The sequence below is a fragment of the Populus alba genome, chromosome 14, assembly GCF_005239225.2.
Source record: "Populus alba chromosome 14, ASM523922v2, whole genome shotgun sequence".
NCBI classification, from domain to species: Eukaryota; Viridiplantae; Streptophyta; class Magnoliopsida; order Malpighiales; family Salicaceae; genus Populus; species Populus alba.
Window position 1 is genome coordinate 9,796,668 of NC_133297.1, and position 27,642 is coordinate 9,824,309.

The 27,642-nt window shown below is 34.4% G+C and overlaps 5 protein-coding genes across 8 annotated transcripts; 3 read left to right on the forward strand and 2 right to left on the reverse strand.

Annotated features, from left to right (window-relative positions):
* Window positions 1–1,681: 1,681 nt before the first annotated feature.
* On the forward strand, window positions 1,682–4,187 carry LOC118041469 (blue-light photoreceptor PHR2). Its single transcript, XM_035048824.2, has 4 exons — window positions 1,682–2,759; window positions 3,302–3,528; window positions 3,625–3,726; window positions 3,931–4,187. The coding sequence occupies exons 1-4, from the start codon at window positions 1,803–1,805 to the stop codon at window positions 4,013–4,015; spliced, it is 1,371 nt and encodes a 456-aa protein (XP_034904715.1). The 5' UTR covers window positions 1,682–1,802; the 3' UTR covers window positions 4,016–4,187.
* Window positions 3,928–10,682, reverse strand: LOC118041468 (magnesium/proton exchanger). 3 transcript variants are annotated; one of them, XM_035048822.2, is made up of 9 exons: window positions 10,526–10,682; window positions 9,733–10,195; window positions 8,752–8,927; window positions 8,109–8,227; window positions 7,846–8,003; window positions 7,014–7,138; window positions 6,369–6,585; window positions 6,130–6,259; window positions 3,928–5,509 (listed from the first exon to the last, which is right to left on the reverse strand). In XM_035048822.2, the coding sequence occupies exons 2-9, from the start codon at window positions 10,124–10,126 to the stop codon at window positions 5,212–5,214; spliced, it is 1,617 nt and encodes a 538-aa protein (XP_034904713.1). In that variant the 5' UTR covers window positions 10,127–10,195; window positions 10,526–10,682; the 3' UTR covers window positions 3,928–5,211. The 3 variants fall into 3 exon arrangements, with proteins under 3 accessions (XP_034904713.1, XP_034904714.1, XP_034904712.1); XM_035048823.2 differs by having other exon boundaries at window positions 3,928–5,363; window positions 7,840–8,003; XM_035048821.2 differs by having other exon boundaries at window positions 7,840–8,003.
* Window positions 10,683–15,620: 4,938 nt separating this feature from the next.
* LOC118041466 (large ribosomal subunit protein eL22z) lies at window positions 15,621–16,924 on the reverse strand. Its single transcript, XM_035048820.2, has 2 exons — window positions 16,590–16,924; window positions 15,621–15,947 (listed from the first exon to the last, which is right to left on the reverse strand). Exons 1-2 carry the CDS (start codon window positions 16,817–16,819, stop codon window positions 15,803–15,805), a joined length of 375 nt encoding a protein of 124 aa, XP_034904711.1. The 5' UTR covers window positions 16,820–16,924; the 3' UTR covers window positions 15,621–15,802.
* A 151-nt stretch (window positions 16,925–17,075) lies between these two features.
* On the forward strand, window positions 17,076–19,327 carry LOC118041465 (outer envelope pore protein 16-4, chloroplastic). 2 transcript variants are annotated; one of them, XM_035048819.2, is made up of 6 exons: window positions 17,076–17,239; window positions 17,343–17,394; window positions 17,496–17,527; window positions 17,619–17,652; window positions 18,147–18,214; window positions 18,899–19,327. In XM_035048819.2, the coding sequence occupies exons 1-6, from the start codon at window positions 17,168–17,170 to the stop codon at window positions 19,019–19,021; spliced, it is 381 nt and encodes a 126-aa protein (XP_034904710.1). In that variant the 5' UTR covers window positions 17,076–17,167; the 3' UTR covers window positions 19,022–19,327. The 2 variants fall into 2 exon arrangements, with proteins under 2 accessions (XP_034904710.1, XP_034904709.1); XM_035048818.2 differs by having other exon boundaries at window positions 17,079–17,239; window positions 18,868–19,327.
* A 4,365-nt stretch (window positions 19,328–23,692) lies between these two features.
* LOC118041464 (caffeoylshikimate esterase) lies at window positions 23,693–27,289 on the forward strand. Its single transcript, XM_035048817.2, has 8 exons — window positions 23,693–23,909; window positions 24,005–24,101; window positions 24,227–24,259; window positions 25,907–26,053; window positions 26,147–26,277; window positions 26,388–26,525; window positions 26,638–26,736; window positions 26,820–27,289. Exons 1-8 carry the CDS (start codon window positions 23,883–23,885, stop codon window positions 27,180–27,182), a joined length of 1,035 nt encoding a protein of 344 aa, XP_034904708.1. The 5' UTR covers window positions 23,693–23,882; the 3' UTR covers window positions 27,183–27,289.
* Window positions 27,290–27,642: the final 353 nt, after the last annotated feature.

A 27,642-nucleotide genomic window follows, 5' to 3' on the forward strand; every position in this document is an offset into this window, starting at 1 on the left:
GAGAGAGATATTATGAAGATATTAATTACAAACTATTTTGACCTATTAAGCACTAATTATAAATTATTAATTACCTTAGTTGTGAGGAATAAATAAGATTCTTAAAATCAATTAATTAATTAACCTCACAATTTTATTTCTATACTATAATAGACACTACTAATTAAAATAAATTATTTATCCTCTCTTCCATGGATGGCTATAAATGACAAATGACAATAGCATAAAACAGTAAATATTATCATACAATACCATGGATAAGTGTAGCTCAACTAGTTAGGTTTTAGATTTGATTTCTAGAGATCACTAATATAAGTCTTTCAAATCTCAATGTCACTAGTGACTTATATGATCGTTAACTTCAAGGCCCGTGAAATTAGTTAAGATACTCGCAAACTAGTCCGAACACTCATATTAATAATAATAATAAATTATAAATTGGACAACCATATGATTTAGGGGTCCACCATATCAACCTATATATTTGTGTGTGGTTTCAGTTCAAAACACAACTGACAAGGCTTGCTTTTTTTGTTATTGATAATCAACCACCTTTAAATTATAAAACGAGCTACTTGTTTATAAATAAATAAGAAAAAAAATAGCAATATACTCCAAGATATGAAGGTCCATAGTTGGATACGTTAAAGGAGGTTTAGGTGGGGATTAAAATTATAATGTATCTATATTTTAAAATATTTTTAATGTTGTCGGGTCATTGAGTCAAGGATGTAATTGCAATGATTATAGAGCTCAATAATGGTTCTGAAATTTTGATCCTAAATAAGGGATTTATTTGCAAGAATCCTTTTCTTCGTTTTAATTTGCAAATCTGTTATTAGTGTAGGAAATTAAAATAGGAAGAATTAATTTTGATTGGCCACTATTACCAATAAAAAAAAATGATGTTTGGCCATGATTGCTACAATGACTTCAAGTGATCGATTACTTTTTCTTCTTCTTGCAAAAAAGTAAGTAAAATGTTTATATTTACCTAATTTAAGTACATAAAATAAATTAAATTAACCTAAGCAATAATTATTTGAAGCCATTGAAGCAAAGATCCTAATTAGCCTCTCTTGTAGGGCTACAAACTACAATACTATGGCAAGCTATATCAACAAGTTCACATTGGAAGCCATGTTAAATATGAGTTTGGAATTTATTTGTATAGTGGTTAGCATGTCAAAATGTCAATTAATATGCTGGAAAACATAGTTATTAGTAAAAATCAATGCATTAATGTATGAAGTGTCATATTAATAGAACAGTTAGCACATTAAGATATTTTTGATAACGTGAAAAATATTTTTATTAATGTGAAAAATTTTTGTTTTTCAAAGTACTTGAAATATATCAAAATAATATTTTTATTATTTTTTAAATTTTATTTTTAATATTAATACATCAAAACTATTTAAAATTATATATAAAAAAAATTAGTTTTCAAAAACTTTTTTAAATGCGAAAACAAAGACGCTCTACCTATCATAGTCATGGGCCTCATGGCAATAGAAAAATATAGAACCTTTTAATGACCAACCAAATATTGGCAGCCTTCCACGTTCTACCAACCCCGGTGCGTAAATCCCAAAACAGCCCTCCAAGTCCGAAGTCCAAGTTGGTGAGGTGAGGGCAGTCAGACACGAGGTTGGTACAAATAATAATAAAGTTTAAAACCCCCCCGTCTTCCTTGTTATTTTCGGCGAGGAGAAAAACAAGAAGGAGCGAACCAAACACTCAACGAATTTTTCTCTCCCGCACTAACAACTCTTTCTTCCCCAAACCAAATCAAAACCAAAATGGATGCCAAACTTCGAAACCCAGAAACCCCAGAATCCATTTCAGAAGAAGAAAAACAGCAACTTGCCATTGTCTCTTCATCCCCTTTTGCCACTGCTTCTCTTTCTCTTTCTCTCTCCACCATTCTACCTACCCATTTTTTAACTCGACCTCAAATCTCAGCTCTTTTTTCCTATCCACCAACCAAGGCGAAAATACCTACTCAAGCCACCTCTCTAACTCACCTCTCTCTCTTTTCCTCCACTTCTTCTCCTAAACTCTCCTTTAAGTCTACCATCTCTGCCAACCCTCTTCAAACCCCCCTCACTCTTGGCCCCCGCCGCCCCTCTGACCCCTCCAATGCTGCCGGAACTCGCCGAGCTTGCATCGTTTGGTTTCGCAATGACTTGCGTGTCCATGACAATGAGTGCCTCAACTCTGCCAACAACGACTCTATGTCTGTTTTGCCTGTTTATTGTTTCGACCCGAGAGATTACGGCAAATCCTCTTCTGGGTTTGATAAAACTGGACGTTATCGTGCCAATTTCTTGATTGAATCCGTATCTGACCTGCGCAAGAACTTGCAGGCTAGAGGATCTGATCTTGTGGTGAGAGTGGGGAGACCGGAGACCGTGTTGGTTGAATTGGCAAAGGCTATTGGAGCTGATGCTGTGTATGCGCATAAAGAGGTGTCTCATGATGAGGTTAAGGCAGAGGACAAGATTGAGGAGGTTATGAAAGATGAGGGAGTTGAGGTTAAGTACTTTTGGGGAAGTACTTTGTATCATTTGGATGATTTGCCTTTCAAGTTGGAAGATATGCCATCGAATTATGGTGGGTTTAAGGAGAAAGTGCAGGGTTTGGAGATTAGGAAGACCGTTGAGACCTTGGATGAATTAAAGGTTTTGCCTTCAAGAGGAGATGTGGAGCCTGGGGATATCCCTAATCTATTGGATTTGGGTCTCAACCCAGCTCAGGTTCGGCCTCTTTATAACTGTTTTGCTTTTTTTGCTATGCTTGTGTGCTTATATTATCATGTTAGAGATGTTGGCATGGTTATGAAAACTGTGTTTATGATGACTGTGTTTTACTAGGAAGAATGTGAATAGAAATTAGGCTTTGATTAGAAGGCTAAGATATAACTTGAAATGAAAAGGTTTTATAAGTGAACAATATGATGTTCAAATATGAAGGATGGATACTGGATGAAAACAGTGTTTATATAGTAGATCAATCTTACCTCGTAATGCTATAATCTTGTAATCTGAATTGCCAACATTCTGCATCGTTAGCCTGAATCCTTTCTGATCCCAGGTTCTCATTTTTCAATATGGATACACTGTTGAAAATTGGTTTTCTGTTTGCTACCTTTTTGGATTTCCATTCCTCTTGAAACTGCAACTTCTAATCCTGTTTGTCTTGCATATTCAGAAACCATTGATCCAAACAGAATGCTTTGCAACCTTCTTATTGGCACCTTTGATTGCACTGATGATACTGTCCTTCAATGAAAATGCAGGATGGGAAGGCAACTGCAAATGCTTCTATGGTGGGAGGCGAGGCTGAAGCACTACAGAGGCTCCAGAAATTTGCAGCTGAGTGCCAAGCACAACCTCCCAAGGGAACCAATGGCAGCCATGACAGCATATATGGCGCAAACTTTTCCTGCAAAATCTCTCCATGGCTCACAGCGGGATGCATTTCTCCCCGTTCCATGTTTGATGAGCTTAAGAAGACTGCTACAAGGTGTGCCCTTGATTTTTTTTTCTCTTTTCTTTCCCTTTTAATGCTGTTGCAATATTTAGAAAGCAGGCACTCATTAATGATAGATTTGATTGATAGAACAATTTCTGGTGCCTCAAATCGTGGTGGTGGTGGTGGCTGTTCACCTGATACTGGAATGAACTGGTTGATGTTTGAGTTGCTGTGGAGGGATTTCTTCAGGTAACTGGAAAATTCATATAACTTGCATGCCTACATTTAGTATTCCATATTTCCTTGATTTCAATACCTTTGTTGGCATTTTATGGTGTGAGCATTGCACAAAGCAGGTTATCCTTCAATTTCTGCTAGGTTGTCTTATTCTGCCGTTTTAATCTCTTAAAAAAAATGTTTTTGCCAGCTTCTTACATCATTGTTCTCTTGCAGATTCATTACCAAGAAATACAGTGCTCCAAGGAAACAGCTGGAAGCAATTCCAGCCACAGCTTGCACCACGGGTGCATTTGCTTAGGCAAGACATTGTTTTGTTGGCGAAAAGGAAATTTGCCCTGAATTGGGGGATCGTTTCCTGCCCACTGATGAATGGAGCCGCTAGACGTTGTAGTAGGATTGTTAACGGGAGTTGCTGCAATAAATTGGTTGAATTGGGACGCCTGCCTCATTTAGAGAATTTTATATTTACGTGCCCTCTTGTGAATATGCATTTAAGTATTTTTCCCCCCTGCTTTTCGCTGAGGATCAAATTCACCTTGCAAAACTGGAATTATATTTTCACAAATTGGGTAGTTGATCCCCTAGCCAAGTCAGACAATGAGACAAATGCTTTTAAGTATGTGTCGCGTGTAATCCGAATCAATGAATGGTTTTTATCCATGAGAAGCCATAAAACTTAGAAACCTAAAAAAGAAGAAAGTAGCTGTTTATACATGCTGTTACATCTCATTTTCCATCATCAGCTGCAGTGTAATGTCCTAGCGTTTATCGGATCTCAACCCCAGAAGCTCGTCAAGATTATTGAGACCCAGGTTTGCTAGCATCTTGAATGAGGTGATTCAAATTGTTAGATGTCATCTGATGTTGGTACGTGATAGTACAGTCCTTGACAGTTCTGCTGCTTCCAAAGCTTGCAGATGAACTGAGAAATCCCCACTTCACGTATACAATATTAGTACTTAGTTTTTACAGCCATGCCGCGGGGCTGTAGGGATGAAAGATGGATGCATTGATTTTATGTTCTTGACATCTTACTTATTCTCTGCTTGTGCTGTCCTCCAACGCTGTTGTCAAGTGATCCTTTTTTGCTTTGGAGCAAGATTCTTGTGTAGACAATGCACCTTGGGGCCCCACGTCTGCTTTCAAGGCTTTCCAGAAAAAGTCATACTTGGCCATTGTGAAAACAAACATGAATGGCGAAATCGAGCAGCCTGTTAAAGTCTTGCCCACACGTAGGAAATTACAATACATGCGCACTGGATCTTTCCCGGGGTTAGTTCAAGCTCATGGGATCCTGGGTTGTGAGCAAAATAAGCATAGCAGATCAGACCAATGCTGTTGATTCGAATCTGTAGTGCTGTATTACAACAGAATGATATAAAGCGAATCCTAAAAGACCTTAATTGGAGAGAATTCAATGGATACAAGAGACCTTTCAAATATTGGGAAGCAACCCAAAAGGAACGGAAATAAATTTTATTTAAAAGCTTTCTATCAAATAATGCCAGAGACTCTGAGGGAGGAGAGCACAACAAAAATAATCCAAAGCAACATGAAATACACAAATGTTACCCATGCCCAGATCCTTGGCCCTCCAAGTTCTGCTTTCAGTGTCAAACGCCTGAGCACGAGAACAGCAATACAGCCTATAGAAGTACAGAAGAAAACAAGCAATGAAAAGCTGAGTCCAGCAGCATTTTGAATGCGCAACGGTTCGTTGTACATGAAAAAATTGTAGGCAGTGTCAATAAGCCATGGAATGCCGATTCCTACATATATGTTCACCGAATTGCTGGAAAGAAAAGAAAAGGACAGATCAGTTCATGTTTGTTCTGCATGATAATAGAATTTTATATCTCTCAGCAGGTGGTAAGACAAAGTTTCACAAAGAGAGAATTTGAAGGCTAGAAAGATGAAGAGAATAAACAAAACTCCAGTCCTTGTACATTGAATTCTCTACCTCTCAAATTTACCACTTGTAATTCCTAAGAGTATTATCATTTCGGAGAACATCTCTCCACTGTTAATTTGCTTGAACAACTTCAAAGAGATTGAAGATTTGGCACGTGTCCTCCTTTACCATTTCAGTTTTACATATCATAATAGTATTACATAAAGGTCAGCATTAGACTTGCATGAATTTATTCTGTCTTTGGGTTTGGATTTTAACAGCACACTACAATAAGATAAAAAAAAAAAAAAAATAGCTGTCTTTCCTTAATCTGATACCAACATCCAGTATTCAGAACCACAAGCATAACAAAAACCCATTACCAGCTATAATACTCAAACCAATGAGGTTCCCCTGAATCTCTTTTGGAAAAAGAAACATTGTGATGGAAACATTTAGGTATTTGAAAACGACCAAATATTATGTAAGAAAGTCCCAAATTAAGTACAGCAATGAAAAACCTGCAAGTGATGTTTGCAATGGCAGAGTCTGCTGTTGTCTGGCGTTCAGCAGCAATCTTACTCGCCACTAAATCCGGCCATGAAGTTCCACTAGCTAATGCTGTGAATGCAATGACATAAGCATTTATTCCTGCAATGATATAAACCATTTGTGAAAACAAAGGTGAGTAGATATAGGATGATAATCAACAACTCCAGGAAAGGAAACTGGGATAATAATTTGTAGAGAGTTTGGAAACCTGTGACACAGCTTATGATATCAGTGAGCTTTGTTACAATGTAAGCTATTCCACTGATGAATAGTAGAGAGAAAATAAAGGCAATCCAGCCATGAGCAAAATGATATGGAGGCACAAAAGCGAACAAAAGTCTCCAAGGTGCAAGGATTAGTTGCCAGGAAATTCTTGCTACCCGTAGATGAATACTGTTTAGTTTTCTTGATTCTAGACTTTCCAACTGTTTATAAAAAAACTTGAAATTATTCCCCCAAAATATAGCAGGAAAAGAAACGGAAAATAAGAAAATTTTGCAGACAACCATGAGCAAAAAGAAGGTTAAACATAGACTTCCATGCACAAAGCTGTTTGATAAAATCACAAAATGAACTCCATGAAAGGCAATGGGTGCCAGATAATATTACAATGGCATGAGATGTGTGAAAATTTATTTAACACAGCGAGAAATGATCCTGGGCATTATTATTTTTTACCAGTAAGGAAAACATATTGATTAAAGCAAAAGGTGCCAAAAAAGGGCACCACCACCTGGATACAGAAAGTATCCAAAGGACTCCTGGAATAATTCTTGGCCAGAAAGAATTAGCCATCAATTTCTTACAGCAGTCACTAAAAATACACGCATATATATAGCATGGGTTGCAATACCGTCAGTGCATCCACAAATTGCTCTTTCCAAAGAGAAAGCACATGTAAATCTTTCTCCTGGTGAAAATGTTTGTTGGAGGATTCAGCTGCGTCATCTGTTACAGGCAATTTTTGATAGACTGGACCTGAACAGAAAAAATTCTAGGTTGAAAAGGATACAGTTACAAAAATTCATGGTTGGGTTCTAATCTGTCATCGTCTCACATATGCAAAACCTAATTGATACAGCAACTTGATTGTTTGACTATAATGATTTCATTTAAACACTATACAGGGTGTCTTAGCTTTCTAGCATTGAGTATGTATGTGCTTATTTGAGAGAAAAGGAGAGAAGCAAAGCATGCTCGATAGGCTAAAGGACAAAGATTTACAGAAAAGATCCTAGCTAGAAAAGAATCCTTAAGCCTTGCTTAGGGAATAAGATATAATTATAATGCTCCTTCACATAAAGAAAACCTCACAGTTCAGTTTAATTTCTCATTTTTTTGGTAAACATGGAAAGCATTAATACATATGTTCTTAATTAACATGTCTTAAGTTGCATTACCATTCCACCACCAATTGTGTTAGTTGTAAGTTTAATATTCTATTATCATCTTATATCATTGTAATCTCACAGTGACTTTAAGGCCTGATACTTCTATAAGATGAATTAGGTGGAAACATATTTGCAGTGTTAACCATGCCAGTCACACCCACAATTCATGACCACATATGAAAATTTACAATAAATGGTATGTGGCCCACTTTTCATGAACTGTTTAAGAGTCGAGTGCTAAGGTATGAAAGTTGTTCAAGTACCATAAGAATTAGTGCAGAAATGCACCTGTACCATTATTTGAATGGATAGAGAATATGTCAACAACATTCCTATTTTCTTCACCAACTTGAATTATCTCAGAGTCAGAGTACTCCCCATACACATTGTTCTCGTGCGTAGGAGAAGGGACCTCTCCCGGCACCCACTCCTCTGGCCTTTCCGTTCTTGGACTTCAGATTACAAGAAGCATCAGAAGCAGGATGATTGAACACAGAACCAGATAAGTGATTGCTTTTATTCAACAAGAAGATAAAAAGGGAGAAAGAAAGACATACATAGGAAGAGATAAGTAAGGCCAGCGCTTGTCTTGAGCATAAGCATGCATTAGAAGTAAACCATATTGCAATACCGTCAATAAGGCTTCCCAAAGTGTAATGACATTCGGGGTCCATACCTGCAACACAAAGCAAGAGTCAAGACCTTTTTATTGCCAAGAAAGTGCTGATATATGTAAGCTTCAATCACAAATACATCTTTTCAAATGCAGTTAAGTTTTCTGCTTCTATTAAAAAAAATAGGAAAGAAAAGAACAAAACATGAGATAATCACATCATGAACCCCACCTGCAGTGACATTTATTTTATCCATTTGATGCAATCCAGATATAATTTCAAGAACCGCTAGTAGGAAACAGGGAGGTTTAGTCAATGACAACTATCCAGCTATAACATACCATAGCATAACCAGTCTATATTAAAATAAACTAATGCATATGTACATATGTAGTGTAGTTCAGAACATTGACAATGGAACACAAGAGCAACAATATGAACATGTCCAGGAAAGTTAAAAGATCCAGTGGCTAAAAGCAAAAATGAAGATCTTAATCAATGAATCAAAACATATATAGCAAATCCATAATATACTCCAAAATTGTTCACTGTTGCAGTTCACATGAGAGGGGAATGGGGAAATTACCTCTAAAATTATATAAAGCCAAATGTATGCCCAGAAAGACCAAAACAGCTCCACCAGCCAAACTCCTATATCAGCTATCTTTTTCAATTCTCCGGCTTTCGGAACCACAACACAAACAGCATGGATTGGAAAAAGGTCAAATGCAGCAGAGCCAACAAGTGTTCCAGGACCCATCCCTATACATTTAGTAATTTTGCAAACTGTCAAAAATGTCAACTTGAGACACCACTCACTTTTCACACAAATTTTGCAAACTGTCAATAATAGGAAGCCAAATGATTCAAAATGTAAGACAAACATCACCAATCTGATTGTTATCGACCACTACTAACATGTCAACAGGGAATCATACAAACATTAAAAAAAGTTTATACAAGGATGAGAGAGGCGGTGAAAAAGATTGTTAACTTCATCAAATCAAACTTGATAGAATTTTATTTGCATCATCACAAATTAACAACATAATAAATACAGGACCATTTAAAAAAAACCGCATATTCAATCTGTAAATTTCAAAACCTTACAACTTTTTTCTCTCACAATAACATTTTCACTGATTATAGATATGCAAGAACTTTCATTAACCATAGAAAATCGATCAGGTAACTCCAAGCTGAGCTCACTGATGGCCAACCCCGCCCAGTATATGAAAGATAGAAGGAAACAATGATGTCATTTTCCTAATATTATTTGGCTTGGCAAGATGAGAGTAGGGCATAAATTGCCAACGCCTGGAAAAAACAAAGAGGCAAACAGCCTATAAATAAATAAATAAAATTGACTCCACTTGGTTCAACAGCTAGCGAGTGAGGAAATCATGGATGGCCGAAATAGTAAAGACAACAGCTTAGGATTAAACAACAAGCGCACAGGTTCAATATATATGATATCACAAACCTCATACTTATGCATCCAAATTCAATTGAAATGTCTGTATAGAAAGAAATTTGAAATGATTTACAAAAGTTACAATTTACAAACCTCCAGCATATAGGTTGCCAATATTTTGTATGGCATCAATAGTAGCTAGTGAAATCTGAGGAAAGCTGGTCCCGAAGGCAAGCAAAGAAATGTCTGCAATTGCATAATTCCACACCTTCTCATATCTGATAACTTCAGCATTCGTGTTTGGGTCAATCTCCACCACTTTCCTCGACTGCTTAACAACATTCTCCATAGACCGGAAAAAACGAGCAGTTATAGCTGATAATCCAATGAAACAATAAGCAAGACCAAGAAAATATAAGAAGGTCCGAAAACCCTCTCCAAGGGTAGTTTCGCCTCGGAAAAGAAAGTAGCTTTCACATTTTTCATGCCCAACAATATTGGTATCTCCAAATCTGCCGCCATCACTTTGGTTATACGCGGAGGCCATCGTAGTAGCCTCAAGCTGCAGCTTAAATGAGCTGCAGCATCAGCAATTATTGCAGAACACTAACAAAACCTGAAGAATTAACAACTAATAAGTGAGTCTAAGCCGCAGAGAAATCCAATAATTCAAGACCAAAATTGAATTTGTTTTTGCTCTCATTAAATGCCACTGTTAGATTGAACAAAGATGCTCTTGCTTGTTAATTTCGAAAATTAAATAATAATAATAATAATAATAATAAGAAGAAGAAGAAGAAGAAGAAGAAAAACGATCATGTATCGAAAAATTAAATATAACAGACTAAAACCAAATCAGATTAAGTAAATGCAATCTCGAGATGGAAAACTAGAGACGCGCATTTTGATATGGTACGTAGGAACTGGATTGATAGAGAAAACTAACCAAGAACAAGTTCACCGGATAATCGCCGACGACCGAACGGCAACAGATGAGTAGGGTGCGGGTTCTATTTGTTAATAATGTTCTTAGAGAAAAATATAGCGACAGGTGCTGCTTTGATTTGTCTCAATCCGAACTTTATTTACTATATTTGGCTTCTTCATGTATAATAAAGACGTGGAGCCATCATTTACCAATCCCTTCTAGAACTAAGATTCAAATCAAGTGATTAAATTACAAACTAGGTGACTTGAAATTAGATATTGTTTTTTTTTAATTCTCGAATTAATTTATACATTATTTGAAATTAAATTGTTTTTTTAATTATATAGCATGATGTATTTAGAGAAAAAAAATCAAATAATAGACTTCTTTTAGTCATAAAATCAACTCTTTAGAGTTATAAATATTTACTTTTAACAGCTCCTTGTACGCGGAACCTATAATTGAAACTGTACAAAATATGGATTGATTATTTATTATTGTGTTGGTGCATGTTGTTTTTTAAATATAATTTCTATTTAAAAATATATTAAAATATTTTTTAATTTTTATTACATAAAAATTATTAATAAATATTAATTTCATAATTTTTTAAGACAAATATACTTTTAAAAAATATCTAAAAATAAAAACTATTGCACTTTTAAATAATATAAAATATTTTTGAAAAGTATCTTAAAAATGAAGTGTTTGTTTAGTATTGTAATACTTTTCAAAAATATTTTTATTTGAAAATATGTTAAAATAATTTCTTAACACTTTAAAATCATAAAAAAATATATAAAAAAATATTAATTTAATGATTTTTTAAGATAAATATTATCTTAAAAAATATATAAAAACAAAAGTAGGTAGAAATAGGCAATGAACAAGGCATGAAAACGCGATTCAAAGGAAAAAGGAAAAAAAAAATGTGCCTGGTTGAGTTTTTATTTGGAAGGCATGTTTATTGCTCAAGAAGATTGGCGGTGGCGTAAAAGGCCGGTACGTGCGTGTATCCGATATGCTTGATGTTGCTCCCATCTAATAATCACATTTGAGAACTTGCTTGTTAAAGATTTTCCCATGGCCCCACCATGTCCTCATTTCCCCTCTGCAGATATCCCCTGTTCACATAAATTGGAATTTTTTTTCTATTTTTTAAAATTAAATTTAAAAAATAATTAATATGATGCTATCAATCATTTTTTATTAACATAAAATTTCTCTATTTCTACTATTTGTTTAAGAGTCAACGTTTTATGAAGTGCATAACGCATCATTCCATGGAAATCACGAATATAGACAGTTGGGAGTGTCTTCTTCTTTCTCTACAGTATTGTTATTTTATTGTCCATTGCTTTTAAGGAAGATATTAAATGCCAAGTGAATACTCATAACCTATTTAACTACGTCATAAATCTCGTGTTTTAAATTATGGTTCAAGATTAAAAATATTATTTTGATTTTTTTTAATTAAACCACAGTCTAAAACTCTAAACAAATAATACCATATTTTAGCAGATGACGAATTAAATAATGTGGTATCAGTTTTGACAAAGTAGCCATCATTTGCTACCTCTTTTCTCTAGAAACGGACGTTGGCAAATCTTTCTTGTCGAGGAAAGCATTTAATTAATGCCAGATATTTTGTAGATGTGAGTATTTTAATCTGAGTCATATGGTGCGTTAGAGTGTGTTTGTTTTTAAGATTGTTTTTGTAGTTATGATTTAAAAAATAAAAAATAAAAATATATATATTTAGGTGTGGTTAATTGGATTTACATTTTTTTTTATATTTTTTTAAAAAATTAATATTAGTGTATAATAATGATTTAAAAACACAAAAAAATATTAATTTGAAGTAAAGAAAAAAATATAAAAAATTTTATTTTTTTCAAAAATATTTTTGAAACGCAAAAAACAAACATGGTTTTATAAAACTCAATTGAAAAAAAAAAACATGTAAAGAATTCTTCATAAAACTTGCATTTCAAACTCAATTTTTTAGTGGATCCTATAGTACAAAACGCAGTTTAGTTTGTTACCAAACACCTTACTGCGTTTCGTTTGTTGCATCGCAAATACAAGAGCAATTGTAAAACAAGCGCAGCCGAAAAAAATCATTGTTACCTCCCTGTAAAATATTGTTCATTTAAATATATTTTTTTATTTTAAATTTAGTGTTTTTTATGCTCTAATATTAATATTAGATTTATTAAATATTGAGTTTTATAATTTATTTTGACTTATTTTTATGGAGTTATTTTAATTTTATAACTCTGATCGTGGGTTTTATGTATTAGCCAAATTGACTCGGGTTTTTTTGTTGTTTATGTTATTGAGTTTTTTTTCTCTCTCAATATCATCCTTCAATATTTAGGCTCATTGGTAATAAAGTTTTGTAATTTATTTTGATTTGCTTTTTACAAAATTATCCTAGCCTCACAACCCCAGCCAATGGTTTGGCGTGTTGACTCAAGTTTTTTTTTGTTTCTTTTTAATTGATTTATTTTTTAATCTTATCATTCAACATGAAATTGATTGGTAATTGAGTTTCATAATTTATTTTGATTTGGTTTCTATTAGGGTTATACGAGTCATGATCCAAGTTTGACAAATTAACTTGAGTTGACACTATTAATTTTTTTTGTCATTTTTTTAATTATTTTTTTCAATTTTATTCTTTAACTTTGGATTGATTGAGAATTTGGTTTCAACATGTTGAGGTTATCATGGTTTTATAACCTAAGTCGTAAATTTTATGTGTTAACCTAGATTGATCTAGATCGATTTAATATGTTATTTTTTTCAATATTTCAAAATTTGGATTGAATTTGACAATATTCATACCTTATCCATTATCAATAAGATAAGTTAACTATATATAAAAAAAACTCATTCATTTAGGTTAGGTCAATATCTATTGGGTATTTTTTTTGTATTTGTTTTTGTTGATTGATTTTTTTTTTCATCATTCTACATTTAAATTGTGAAAAATTAATTGAAATTGACCTAGCATGCAACTTGGGCTGCAAATTTTTCATGCTAGCTCGGGATGCTTTATTTTGTTATTTTTAATATTTATTATTTAACATTGTGTTATATTGGAATCTACCTTTATAGTTTTTCTTCCTTTGACGAACATTCCTTTTCCTATGATCATTGTTATAATTTATTTTTAAAAAATTTCACTATATTTATTGTTGCTATTTTTTCTATCATATAGAAACCATCTAATTAGTAGTGGAGTCTGTAGATTAAGTCGTGAATTTTTTTTCCTTCTTTAAAGCATGCTAGCAACGTGCGGACATCAATTTTAACGTTATAAAAAAATCAACCCGGCTTCAATGAAACACGGGCCACCCATATAGTGATATCCAAAATCTAGAGGTGCATATATTTATTTTATATCAAATAATACATAACTTGAAGGGTATAGTTTTTTTAAAAAATAAGATTCAAGGACTAAAATGTACACAGATCTCAAATGTTCCCCGCCCCACTCCGAGTATCCCCTGGTTTCTTGTTGGGTGAACTCAATCTTAACTTGCAACCAAGTTCTATAAAAAAATTGAAGAGTTTGTGAAAAATCACATTTTTTATGTCATAGTAGCTTGATGTATAGTTTTTAGACCGGCTCGAGTTTCAAGTTTTGACTGGATCATCAGATTATTTTTTTTAAAAAAATCAAAACGATGTTATTTTAATATAAAAAACAAAAATCAACAAGTTGCAACTGAGTTTTTAACTGGGTCTTGCTAGGTCAATCAGGTCACTGGGTCAACTCGCTGGTCACACTTAGTTTTTTTTTTTCTATTTTTTCTTCAACCCAATCCGATTTCAGTCCTGGGCTAGCAAGATCCCAAATTGATTGGCCCGAGTTTCAAAACTATGACTCATGAGTGTATATACTAGAATTTAGGCAAGAGCTATAACCCACCCCACTGTGTTAATGTTGTCGAATTCCACCCTTATGTTAAGGATTTATTCAACCAGCTCCTGCATCATCTTATTTTGTTTAGTTTCATTAAAGCTACTAACGCTACCTTAATCCATATCAGCATTTTAAATTGGATGAAATTTGACAAAATTAAATCACATTACAAATTAACCAGATTTACAACAGATAATTAATCAATCATCCAAACATTAAAAAAAATCGACACGAATATAAATATAAAATAAAAGACGATACATCATTCCATGATTGATTTGTTCATAATCATGATAAATTAATGACGCAGATTCGCCTAATAATTTCTTTTAAAGAGGCACTTGCTATTTAAGTTTGGCCAATAGAAGAATATCGTGGGCTGCTTTATACTTCAGGTTTTGGGGTATCAAAGATCATCTCAGAAGGACACGTGCATCCAAGAATAAAACATTTACCATCTTTGCAAATGGATAAGATAACTCAAAGATCATATATATATATAGATTATTCTATCTTGTCCACGTCAACTAACAAGGACACAAAAACAGTGCTGTATCAAAGGAAAGATAAAAAGACTCCTCGCTAATCACCCACGATTAAAATCCCAATCCACAGCTAATCAATGAAAACCACATAAATCAATGAAAACCACATAACAGCAATGGTGCTATCAATGAATTCTAGTTGTGATTTTTTTTTTTTTTAAATTATTATATTAAAATAATTTTTTTTTACTTTTTAATATTAACACATCAAAATAATTTAAAAACACTAAAAATATATTAATTTAAAATAAATAAAAAAATTAAATTTTTTTAAAAACACTTTTGAAATCCAAAAACAAACAGACAAGCAACAACAAACCATCTAGGTGGTCCAGTAGTAAAAACTCAGGATCAATGATAAAAGCATGAGACCAAAAGATTTGCTCCTCTTAGTCTAAAATTTAAGTCCTGTGGTTGCTAATATAATAATCATTAGAGACTTATATGATCGTTAATTTCAGGGTCCGTGAAATTAGTTGAGAAATTAGATGAGTGTATCCAAACTAACCCAGACATCCATTAATTAAAAAAAATAAAAAAATAAAGTAAGCATCAGCAACCATGAGGATGCATTGATGATTCAAGACGAGGCAGAAACAAGAGCCCTGCCGCGACAATCTCTATAGCCAAACCCTAGAAAGAAATTCGGATTGTATTAATAGCATCTAATACATGAAAATTGAAAATAGAAATCCACTTATCAGTAGCCAAAATTTCAAAGAACAAGTGAGGAAAACCCAACCGCTGATATCGATAACGGAGGACCTAAAATGAGTAAACAGAACAGATAATCAGAAGAAATACTGAACCGAGTCTTCAGTCTTCCTCCTCTCCCTCATTCTCGGCAATGTTAAAGTAGCGCAATTCGTAAACATTCCTGTCTTTGTTGGAAGAAATAACTCGAAGCCAGTCCCTCACATTGTGTTTCTTCAAGTACTTTTTGGTCAAGTACTTTAAATACCTGGAAAAAAAGAAGCACAAATAACATGAAATAATATTTAGGTCAGACAACCAGTGGAAGTTGGATGCGAAATAGAAAATAATAACATCAGGGATCTTAAAATTCCATGCAAGAACAACAATCAATATATTCCATCAATCCAAAGATACAAAGCCTGCTTCAGTCTAGCCGCTTGTTAGTCAATTTCATAACAAATAACATCGCAAAACAAAACTATAAATAATAAAGCCTTATCCCCCATTTTCACCTAAGTACCTTAGGAAAATTATCAACCAGTCCAGCAGTCACATGATGTCATGATAAAGTGAGAAGGAGACGCTTGATTTTCATCATCTGCAACTACATTCAAGACTACGAGCAGATTTTGTTCGTTTTTTTTTTTTTTAAATATATATTTATAATCAAGGATTGCTGAGACAATGATTTATTGTTCTTCCAGACAAAGCTAAACGTATAGTTCTCATGAACATGAATCAAACTCCAAATTCTTAAGAAGCTAGGTCATTTGCATCACCAACATAGAGGATTCCGTAAGAAGAATTTCAAGGATTGATTTTTATAGAAAAAAAATCTAAGCACAGAAGAAACTGAATGAGGATGGATTCAAGCAACGAATAAAAATAAAGATTGATGAGCAAGTACCGCTTAGAGAAGTTGCTGTCGGAGGTAACGGTGATCTTGTTCTTCTCACGAGTAACGGTAACAGAGTCACCAAGAGCACCGGCCTTTCCACCAACCTTGATCCTCTCCTGGAGGAACTTCTCGAGAGAGGCGATATCCATGATCTTATCCTCCACCGGCTTAGCGCAGTCAATGACGAAGGACGCTCCCTTCTTCTTTCCCTTCGCTCCTGCTGCTGCTGCCCGACTCATTTTTGCTCTCTAATACACAGATACAAACTGAGCCCTCTCCCCCTCCGTCAGCTGATAAAAGAGCGCCGTGTAGGTGATACAGAGACTAGATATATTGGGACGAGATGGAAAAGGGATCTAGGGTTTTTCTTTTCTTTTGGAGGGCCTCCTTTCCACGACGTCGTTCAAGGCCTTTTAGTAATTTACACATACGGGTTTAGCTGAAATAATGACGTCATCTTCGTAGATAAAAAGTAACATTTGCATACTACGTCGTTTTATCCCTTTTCAGCTACGGCTTTGTCTTGGTAACCGGAAGGTGAAAAGGGGGAGAGAAATGGGAATTCAGAAGTGGGAAAAGAGAGGGAAATGGAAGAAGAACTCATCGGCGCGGTGCCGTGCTCTTCCCTCGCCGTTGATTCCGTACTCCGTGTTGGAACGGTAATCATAACTGTCCAATGAAACTCCATTGACAGACAGAGAGAAACCTTGACTGATTGTTTGATTACTGAAAACTGAATGAACCTTTGTGATTTCTGTTCAGGCAGGTGCAATTTGGGGGTCATGCATAGGTCCTTATGATGCTCGTAAAAGAGGTGATTTCCTTCTCAACCTGTTAGTAGCTACCATCTATTCAAAATTGACACTTATTGAATTTGTTTCTTATTGAATTTGTTTTCTTTTTGTATACGTACAGGCCTGACTGGCGTAGCTCAGGCTTCCTTTGTGGTAAGATAGTTTCTATTACTATTTCATTTCTTGAATCTTCATTTCTTTTTTCATTTTGGCGTCGCTTTTTTTATTTTATTTTCATGTGCAGGCAAAGACAATAGGGAAATTCGGTTTCCAATGTGGTAATTCGCTGAATATCTCTTATTTAGTTGCCTTTTTGAAGCTATAGCTTGCACTTTAATTTATATTTCAGACGATGCTATTAGAGGGAGATGATTTAGGTGGTTTTCGACAAGCTTGTAACCAGTAGAAAAGCATAATGTATCTGGGGATCGGTTAGGTGCAAATGCAAATTGGCTTGGATGGGTGTGTAAGCACTTATCCATCCAATTACAGCAGCATATGAAATAAAAGACATATCATGAGGTCGATAAAGAGTAAACCAATGAATTAATCAATTAGGACTAGACATCTACGTTTTAGGAAATAGAATCATAGAGATGTAAGTTCTATGGTATGTGTAGCACTTTGATATTTAGCTATAATACAGCATCAGTGTATGATTGTTACATATGGCTGTTCCTTTCAAGACACATTTGCCGCTTCTTTCGGAACATTTATCAGCTGTTTCCCAAGCTCACTTGTTTTGATCTTGCATTACTGTCTTATTGCTCAGGGCTTGTTGCTGGAGTTTTTACTGCTACTTGTTGTGGAATTCAAAGATATAGGAGGCAGAATGACTGGGTTAGTTATATATCAACCTTGTTGCCATTGCTACTCATAGATCAACACAACTTGAATCATTATCAGTTTGATAATTGTAAGATCTAAGTTATTGAAATATTTATTTTTTTCTCCTGCGTGCATCAAATAGTTAGTGAGATCCCCATTTTTAGGAGGGAGCTGCACATGAGAAAAGCAAGGATAAAGATCATGATAATATGAACTTCATTTTATTATGAATATTATCAAGGGCAGTTTTAGACCGTATATTTTAGTCTCTGTTGATTTCTTTCAAGGAAATATAATGTTTTAAGGCAATGATTTTATATAGTTTGCTCTTTACTGGATCTTTCGACAAAGGCTCTACCCTTAGGTTGCCGTCATTCCTATTTTCACCAATTGTTGTTTCCACTCCACTATTATTTTCTGTGACTGATATGATCTTATTCAATATTTGAATTATAATTTAAATTACAAATATCAAATAGATGCCTTTTGCATCTTTACATGGTTCTGTATTTAGGATGATTATTTGCAAGTTGTTGACTTGCACAAAAAAAAAGTTCATTTATCAAACACGGGGCTCTTGGAAACACTTGATGATTTATCAAACACAGTGCTCTTGGAAACACTTGATGATTAAGTGAACATATCAAAGTTTTTTCTTCATACAGGTGAATCCTCTAATTGCGGGTGCTGTGGCAGGGGCAGCTGTTGCTGCTGGGACAAGAAGTTGGACACAGGTTGTTGGGATGGCTGGTCTGGTTTCTGCCTTTAGTGTTGCCGCTGACTATTCCAAAACCTTTTGAGTTATCTGCTAAAAAATAACAGAGTTGGTCATGCTAGGTGATCTTTCCTCTTTGGCCTCTACCATATACACCTGGTTACCATCTACATCCCACCTGTTTGATTTTTTTTAGGTAATTATCTGTTACTGGAACATTATTACCTGATTCATCTGAAATTGAACTTAGGGGAGTGTTGCTTGCTTCCATTTGATAAAAGACTCACCTAGCTAAATTTTCCAACATGGATTAGCTTTTCTTTCCTTATTTATTTGGATTTGGGTTGACCCCTACAATTAGCTATACCTTGAAGTGCCATCTTTCTTTCAAGTATATTTACTTCTTCCTTTATCCTCTCTTAGGATTTCACCCTCAGATCTTTCTATTTCAAGTTTCACGGCAATGTCACCTATTCTTTTTATGAACTGACTTTTTTTAGTTTCCACTGGATTATCTTCTATAGTATCATACATACTTTTCAGAACCGTTTTTTAACGGGCCCCTTTGATGAACAACTGATTCTTTCTCTAACGATGGCGTGCATTACCAAGTCATGCAGTTTTAAGGAAATGTTCACCTTCATTCCAAGATCATTATCATTCACCGAATCACCCTTTGGTAATGCATGGGAACAATTTTGGAATCAAAATATTTTCATATAAGAGGCAAAATATAAATTTTTGTTTCTGGCTTCCATGCTTCCATTAAATAGCTCACGTTAATTATCTTTACCCGCTATCATAATGATTGCATTGCTCAATAACTCTACGAACTACAGCTTGCTCTCACCAATTTTGCACGAATTGGGAATGCCAACTGGAGCCTAAAAGTAAGGACTGTGAAATGATCCGTATTAGATGTGGCAAGGACCAAGTTAATTAGGATTAGTTGTGGAATATGTAGTTAATCTTTAGATTACTGGGATGTTATATGGAAAGGTCATCTTGATTAAACTTGGAGAAAGTCCATACTCCATAGGGATGACCCAACTATTTACCCAACAAGCGTATTAGAGCTTAGGTATGGTACAGCGATTAGTAGTGGAGCATTAGGTTAGTTTTGTGTCTGTTTTGTTGTTTGTAGAATTCTAAATTTAAAATTCTCTTAAGATGAGCGAATTTTGTTTGTGGTAGTATTAGAGAGCACACTGCTGACGGGGAGGTTTAACCACTTGGTGTTCTACTGTTGTTGCAATGGAACACTTCGAGATAGTTTGTAAAAAGCATTTAAGACTGAACTATTTTGTTTCAACTGGGTACACTTTAAGCTACTGTAGTAATGTGAAAGGTTGCTGGGTTTTTAAGTTTGTATCGAAGTGATACGTGATGTTTTAACTGATCATGTGCTTGAAGATAGCATATAGACCTCAATGCGTGGAAAAATATCGTATAAAATATTTGATAGAATATACAAGTGTGAGTCAGCTTTTTTAAAGGCTTAATCAGGTTTTGTGCTAGTAGCCAATCTAGCCCAAACAATTTATCAATGTGGATATAAAGGAAAAACCCTTCTTTTGAGACCTTGTGTTTTTATTTTCTTGTACTTAAAGAGGCGTGTAGGATTGTAGTTTTACTGTGTTTCTTGAAATGTTTTTAGTTTTATTGGTTTTTGTGTTTTTGGATCATCAAAGTTTAGTTTTGATAAAATGAATTTTAAAAATAATAATAAAATATTATTTTAATTCATTTTCAATCTAAAAATATCTTGAAAAGCAAATTTGATAAAAATATTAATTACATGACACCCTATTTTACTAAAGTGCCCTGTTCTATTTTTTTCATAACAATAGTTTTAATGTGTTTTTTTTTAAAGTTAAATGGATAGACCTGTATAAAAAATATTAATGGAGATGTTTCGCGGGTAGCGGCACTTAGGTGTTTATATATATATATATATATACACACACACGTATTACTATTTTTTTATTTTTATTTCGGTAGAGAATCAAGACTAACTGATTTGTCCTTTAGCCAAAACAAAGAGCGTCTAAACCAGCAGCCATCTTGATTGGAACATGTGTCACCTGATTGGTGCAACAGGGAGAAAATTGAAAGGAAAGGTGCTCAAAAGACTGACCTATGGACAGAATATCCTCTGCAATCTGGCCGGACTCGTTGTAGATGGAAGAAGGATTTCTTAGAGCATGCACCACCTGGAGACAGCCCGTTTCCAGTAGCACCATCCTGTAACCCATGTCTAAAGCAATTTGCTAATCAAAGCAAGCAGTCTGCTGGCAAAATTTTGGAAAAATTAACTCTATTTAACTTAAAATAACATTGTGTAAATTTTCCAGATTTTTTTAAAAAATTTATATCAAGTCTAGGTTTGACCTATTAAGGCACATTATGTCAACTTCCATCTTCCATCCGATATAAATAATTAAAACTCGATCTAAGTTATCTATTAAATAGGTTGAGTTTAGCCATTTATACCTCACCAAACACAACTATATAAGAGTCTACATTTAATGCCCTATTGAGTTTTATAGTTTTGATTTTTATATTATTTTTTTTTGGTTAATGTACAGGGTCAAATTTTAACCTATTAGCATACTGGGATGCTATTTGTTAAAAGCTTTTCAAAACATAATCTGCCTGGTTTTTAAAGTATAAGAAAGGCTCTTTGAACTGGGATCCTGGACACTCATGAGCTAAATCCCGTTACTAATTTTTATCATGAACGTATGGCATCAACTATTTAATAAAATTAATGTTGTTGTGATGTGGCATGAATTGGTTTGGCCCGGCAATGAAAACCTAACAGTCCTGGGATTGTGACTAATCACTTACTTGACTAATAAATGTTCTTAATAAATATTTATTTAAACCTTTTTTTTTTGTTTGTGTGTGTGCACTTGAGAGTTGTTATGTACTGTGAAGATAGCGTATTTGAGATTCAAATCTAAGAGTTCTCTAAAATTATATATATTGATTCTAATAATTGTAGAATTTCTCCCCTTTGATTATAGATATATAGACATAGTTTAGCCACATAAAATCGTTGTTGTGTTATGTGATTATTTCTTTTCTGTTTATTGTGATGTTTTTATATCTTAATGTGTGATTTTTTAAAAAACACAATAATATAAAAACACAAGAAAGTCTTAGGGATGATAAATTTTATAGTGACATCTTAACATAATTTTAAGAATCTATCTTAAAAGAAAAAACAGCACAAAAAAAAAGGATAAAACTTATGACACATCAAAAGTGATAAGAATATTTTTATCTATTACTTCTCTTTTATAGTTGTGTATTTTTATATATAAAAAAATAAACTATAGAATAATCAATAAAATATCACTAGTTATTCACTTAGAACTATAAAATTTCTCATAAAATCTATTTTTATTGTAGTAGTTTATATATTTGGACCTGAGAGACCATCTCTAATAAAACCTTTTATTATATTTTTGCATATAATTAAAATGATTTTGTATATTTATGAACAGCATTCTATTTTTATATATGATAAAGTTAAAGCACAATGAAAATTGTTTTTGTTTTATGCGTGCTACTTCGTATATTTTTATAGCTCCTATTTAATTTAATTTCTCAGGCGTCAACGTAACTTTTTCTCTCTCTTTCATTTCAAAAACACGTCAGAGGCCACATCTTTATTTGTTTTTACTTTATTTTCCTTTATCTTTCTTGACTGGGATAACGTGAGAGAATTTAGTAGACCGAGTTGATGAGAATGATATGCGTGGATACCTTGAAAACCTCAAACAAGTCCCGAAACTATGGACTTTGTCACAATTGAGGGCTCCGTGTATTTTGTCTCAATCGAATCCCCAAGGTATTAAAAAAAAACCCTAATCAAGCCTAAACTCAAATGAAATGGGTCAAGTTTTTCACAAAAAAACATTGTTTCTTGAAATATAATTTGGAAAATAGAAAGACTATACTAAGAATAGAAACTTCAGGTGACAAATTAAGCTTAAAAAAATGAAGATCAAGACTATCTATACTACCTATATATATTCAAGAATTAAGGGTATTTTAAATATATAAAATCTGAATTGATCATATACAAATCATAAAATATGTTAATTTTAGTTTTGATGATAAAAATACAACGAAATGAAAGATTAGAGACACAACAATATTTTAAAAATAAATTATATATTATCAAACATACAAGAATAAATTAGACTTGAGCTGAAGAAAATAGAGGAAATTTAATTAACAATTTATACTTGAGCTGAGCCGGACCCACCAACTCCCGTTAAAAGAAAAGAAAAATAAGAACTCTGAAGAACTGTGAATCACATTAAATAATCTAGTCAAAATTAGTATTCTGGGAATATAAGTGATAAGGATGAGAATGGAGTTGAAAGGAATTTGCGAGGTGCATTCTTGCAATCTTTGCTCTATTTTATTAATCTCCGTGCCAAGGCGGTGGCAGGATGGTGTGCACACGTGCCACCTCATAACTTTTGGAACTGCTCAACTCCTATAAATATTAACATAAGATCTTAACTGTTCAAGGATTTAGGGAGTGTTTGGCATTGCATTTGTAACTGCGTTTCGTCAAATTTTGAATTTTTTTTTTTTTTTTTTTTTGCTAAAATTGAGTTCGGTTTGTACTTTTTGGATCGTTTTGATGTGCTGATATCAAAAATGATTTTTAAAAAATAAAAAAACATCATTGGCATGCTTTTCAACACGAAAAGCTATTTGAAAAGCAACCGCTACCACACTACCAAACACGCTATTAGGATAAGTAAACAAATCTCACCGGATCCCTCTCCCCCAATATTTTCATTTTTTTCGTGTTAATATATATTTCTCTTTCACCTTTTGACCTTAAGCCACTCATCATCTCTCCCTCCGATCTTTTCAAACTTTGATCATCAGTTTATGCTGCTTTCTTGACGTTGCGTTCTTTCTCCTTGGTTCTGCATGACGATGGAGTTTGAATATCGGGAGGTAACAATCCAAGGTTTTGAATCCATCTGTTTCTCTTTTCTGGGCTGTTAATGGAGATATGTGAGATGATGATATTTATGATCGTGTTTCGACAGGAGTATATAAAAAGTTCGAGAGGAGTGCAGCTCTTTACATGTAGATGGTTGCCTGCGAATTCATGTTCTCCAAAAGCACTTGTTTTCCTCTGCCATGGTATTTTTCTTTCATGAACTCTATCTCTCTCTCTGTCTTGGATCTCTCAGTCTCATCAGTGGCACTGGTCTGTGTTGTTGGACGTTTGGTGTGTGAATTATTGAGCTCATTAATGGAGTTTGCAGGGTATGGCATGGAGTGCAGTGGTTTCATGAGAGGTAATGAATTCCCTTTAGTGACGTCTTTTGTTTTTCTCTATGTTCTTTATTTTAGTTGCAACGTCCTACTGTTCATGATAGCTAATTTGAATGCTTGCCCTGTTTTCTTCTTCTGATCACTTGAAACCTAAAATCAAAGCTAAAAAAAGCAAAAAACAATTGATTTTGTGTTTCCTGTGAGCATGTTTGTCTTTCTGCACACGGTGTGCTTTTTATTTAAATTTTGTTTTTTGACATCCATATATTAAAATAATATATATAAAATAATTTTAAATAAAAAAATAAATTCTTTCAAACAGAGCGCAGTCCCAAAAATTAATTATACAACACCCACTACTCCATGAGCTGCACCTTTCTGACCATATCCTACTGCCCGTTGGATTTAATGGTGACCTTGAATGCAGAACGACCACTTTAATTTTTATGGGTATTCCATCTATAGGCACTACAATTTAGCAGCGACAGTATTTACTTATGAAACATGACCAATTTAACTTTAAGGTGTGTGTGTGTGTGTGTGTGTGTGTGTATATATTTATTAGTATAATATAACATGTATAACACATCTGTCGTCTTGCATGCATATAGTCAAAAAATAGGGATAGTGCCAGACGGAATGGGCACTTATTGCTAATAATCAGACAAGAGGTTGAAGCTGGCCATCGATGTCCAGTCGACTCATGTCCCACACCTGTCATTTTTATGTTACATCACGATAAACTCAGGCCACTAAAAGGGAGGATCACGACGATATTGTTTATCTTATCCCCGTCACATCTCCACGCTCCTCCGTGAAGCCTTTCTTTTTGGCAACTTGAGCCCCATAACTTGGCGTCCACACGTGTCTACGCATGCTGAAGTTACTGTAAAATGGAGAGCTTCTAATCGGATTTCCGTTGATCTAACTCATAATTTCTAATGCTACTTTAACAACTTGGTTTGAATATGATTGTTAGTATTTTTTTTTTAGAGTAAAGTAAGTTTACTAATTATTCACACCACATTCGAGTATGAATTAGTGCACCTGAGTGGGTCAGCTAAATGCCTGACCAGAAATGGAAACGTGGGTCAGCTAAAAAGTTTGGTTAGTAGGTTTGGCGACCGGTCTCTTGTTGGGCTGTAAGGCCCACCAGCATATTTTATCTTGCACTTGCGTAACAATTGTCCATGAAATAGAAATCGTAGGATTATTAATCTTTTTAAACATGAGTAACAATTTTTTGTTCAATGACATGCATGTAACGATATTGATTTGTTTGGTAAACAACTTGAAATTCAATAGAAGTTTCTTGGTGCTAAAGACACAAAAAGAAGAACAGATGGGAACAAAGAGAAACATCAAACAAGAAGGAGAGAGATACACGAAAGAAATTGTTTTTCTCCTCGTGTCTATCTCTCTTAATGCTGTAAATATTATTAATATGTTTAAGATTATAATAATAGTTATTTTTTTAAGTATTTTTTATTTAAAAATACATCAAAATAATACTTTTTAAAATTTATTTTTATCAATATATCAAAATGATGTAAATTTCTCCTGTCTAAATTTGGAACTGCTATGCGCCTATGCTTTATTGCAATACCTGACACTGTCTGTGATATAAATGTTGGATCGTAATTTAATGAAGCAAAGTTTGATTTGAATAGAATGTGGAGTCAGGCTAGCAAGTGCTAGATATGCTGTGTTTGGAATTGACTACGAGGGGCATGGACGGTCCACTGGCTCTCGTTGTTACATCAAGAAGTTTGAAAATATAGTGAACGACTGCGATGAATTTTTCAAGTCAGTTTGTGGTGAGCTAGCCACCAGTTTTCCCAAATTTTACGGTGAGTTTATGACGGTGAACTGCAGACAGCTTAAATTAATTTGTTCGCATTGCTTTTCAGCCGAGAAAGAGTACAGGTACAAGGGCAGGTTCCTGTATGGAGAGTCCATGGGAGGAGCAGTTGCCCTGTTACTCCACAAGAAGGAACCTTCTTTTTATAATGGCGCTGTTCTAGCCGCCCCTATGTGTAAGGTAAATAGTGTGGCGGGCCTGGTCCGGTGGCTGATCGCATGTTTTATTTTCGATAGATATTTAACCATTGCTGGGCATGCTTATTTACTGGGGTGAATTGTTTTTGATAGATATCGGAGAAGATGAAGCCACACCAGGTGGTTATTAATATCTTGACTGGTTTTGAAGATCTTATACCAAAGTGGAAGATTGTCCCGTCAAAAGATGTCATTGACTCTGCCTTTAAAGACCCTGTTAAGAGAGAAGAGGTAAGCTTTTTTTCCTTTTGTTTAAAAATGATATGTTCTGATAAGGAAATTGCCGGAAATTTATAAAAGTAGAAGTTTTCCGGTGACAACTCCTGACCTGGTGATGGTTCAGATAAGGAATAACAAGCTGATATACCAAGACAAGCCTAGGCTGAAAACAGCGCTGGAAATGCTCAGAACTAGCATGAGGGTGGAGGAAAGTTTAAATAAGGCGAGTCACTAGCCCTGCTTTTAGCTCCCTTTGTTGACGGTGCATCTGCAATGTTTGGTTAATTTGGGTTGTTGAATTGACAGGTGACACTGCCATTCTTAGTGTTGCACGGTGACTCAGATACGGTGACGGACCCTGAAATAAGCAAGGCCTTGTATGAGCGAGCGAGCAGCACAGACAAGACCATGAAATTGTACCCCGGAATGTGGCATGGTTTGACGGCCGGAGAAACTGATGAAAACGTTGGAATCGTTTTTACCGATGTTGTCGCCTGGCTTGAAAAGTACACCGCCGAGGGAAGTAATCTTGTTGTTGAACCGTTGCATGAACCTTTCAACATTGGCATAGAGAAACTTCCATCTCCGCCGCCTACGACTTACAAGCCATCACTTGGTTGCTATCTTTGTGGATTTAACGAAACCCGCACGCTTCATTCCGCCATGTAGCTCTTCTTCCATGGCTGTTATCCAAGAGCTTGGTTTCTTTCTTTTTACTGAAAATGTGAAAATCATGTTCACAGGGAAAAAGAAATAAAGTGATTGTCTTTGTCCAAGTTACCTCCCCCTCTTTTCCTGCTGTTGTTTCATGGATGAGCTTACGTCTCCAAGCTTATTCGGAAACTAGCACATTAATCCATGGGAGGAGTGCTGTTGAGTGAAAACTGATGGGGAGATGTGGGAGGAGTAAAATATCATCATACTATATATAAATAAAACTTCCCATAAAAATATAAGTAGCTTACAAAATGAACGATCCAAAAGTTTATCTGGTTAATTGAGATGTACAAAGGTCGGAAACTATGCAGCTAGCAAAATAGATTGGAAAAAAGCTCTCAAGCTTCGTTAAAGTGGAAAATGCATCCCAAGTAAGGCACCGTGCAAAAATATTTTTATTTTAAATTAATTT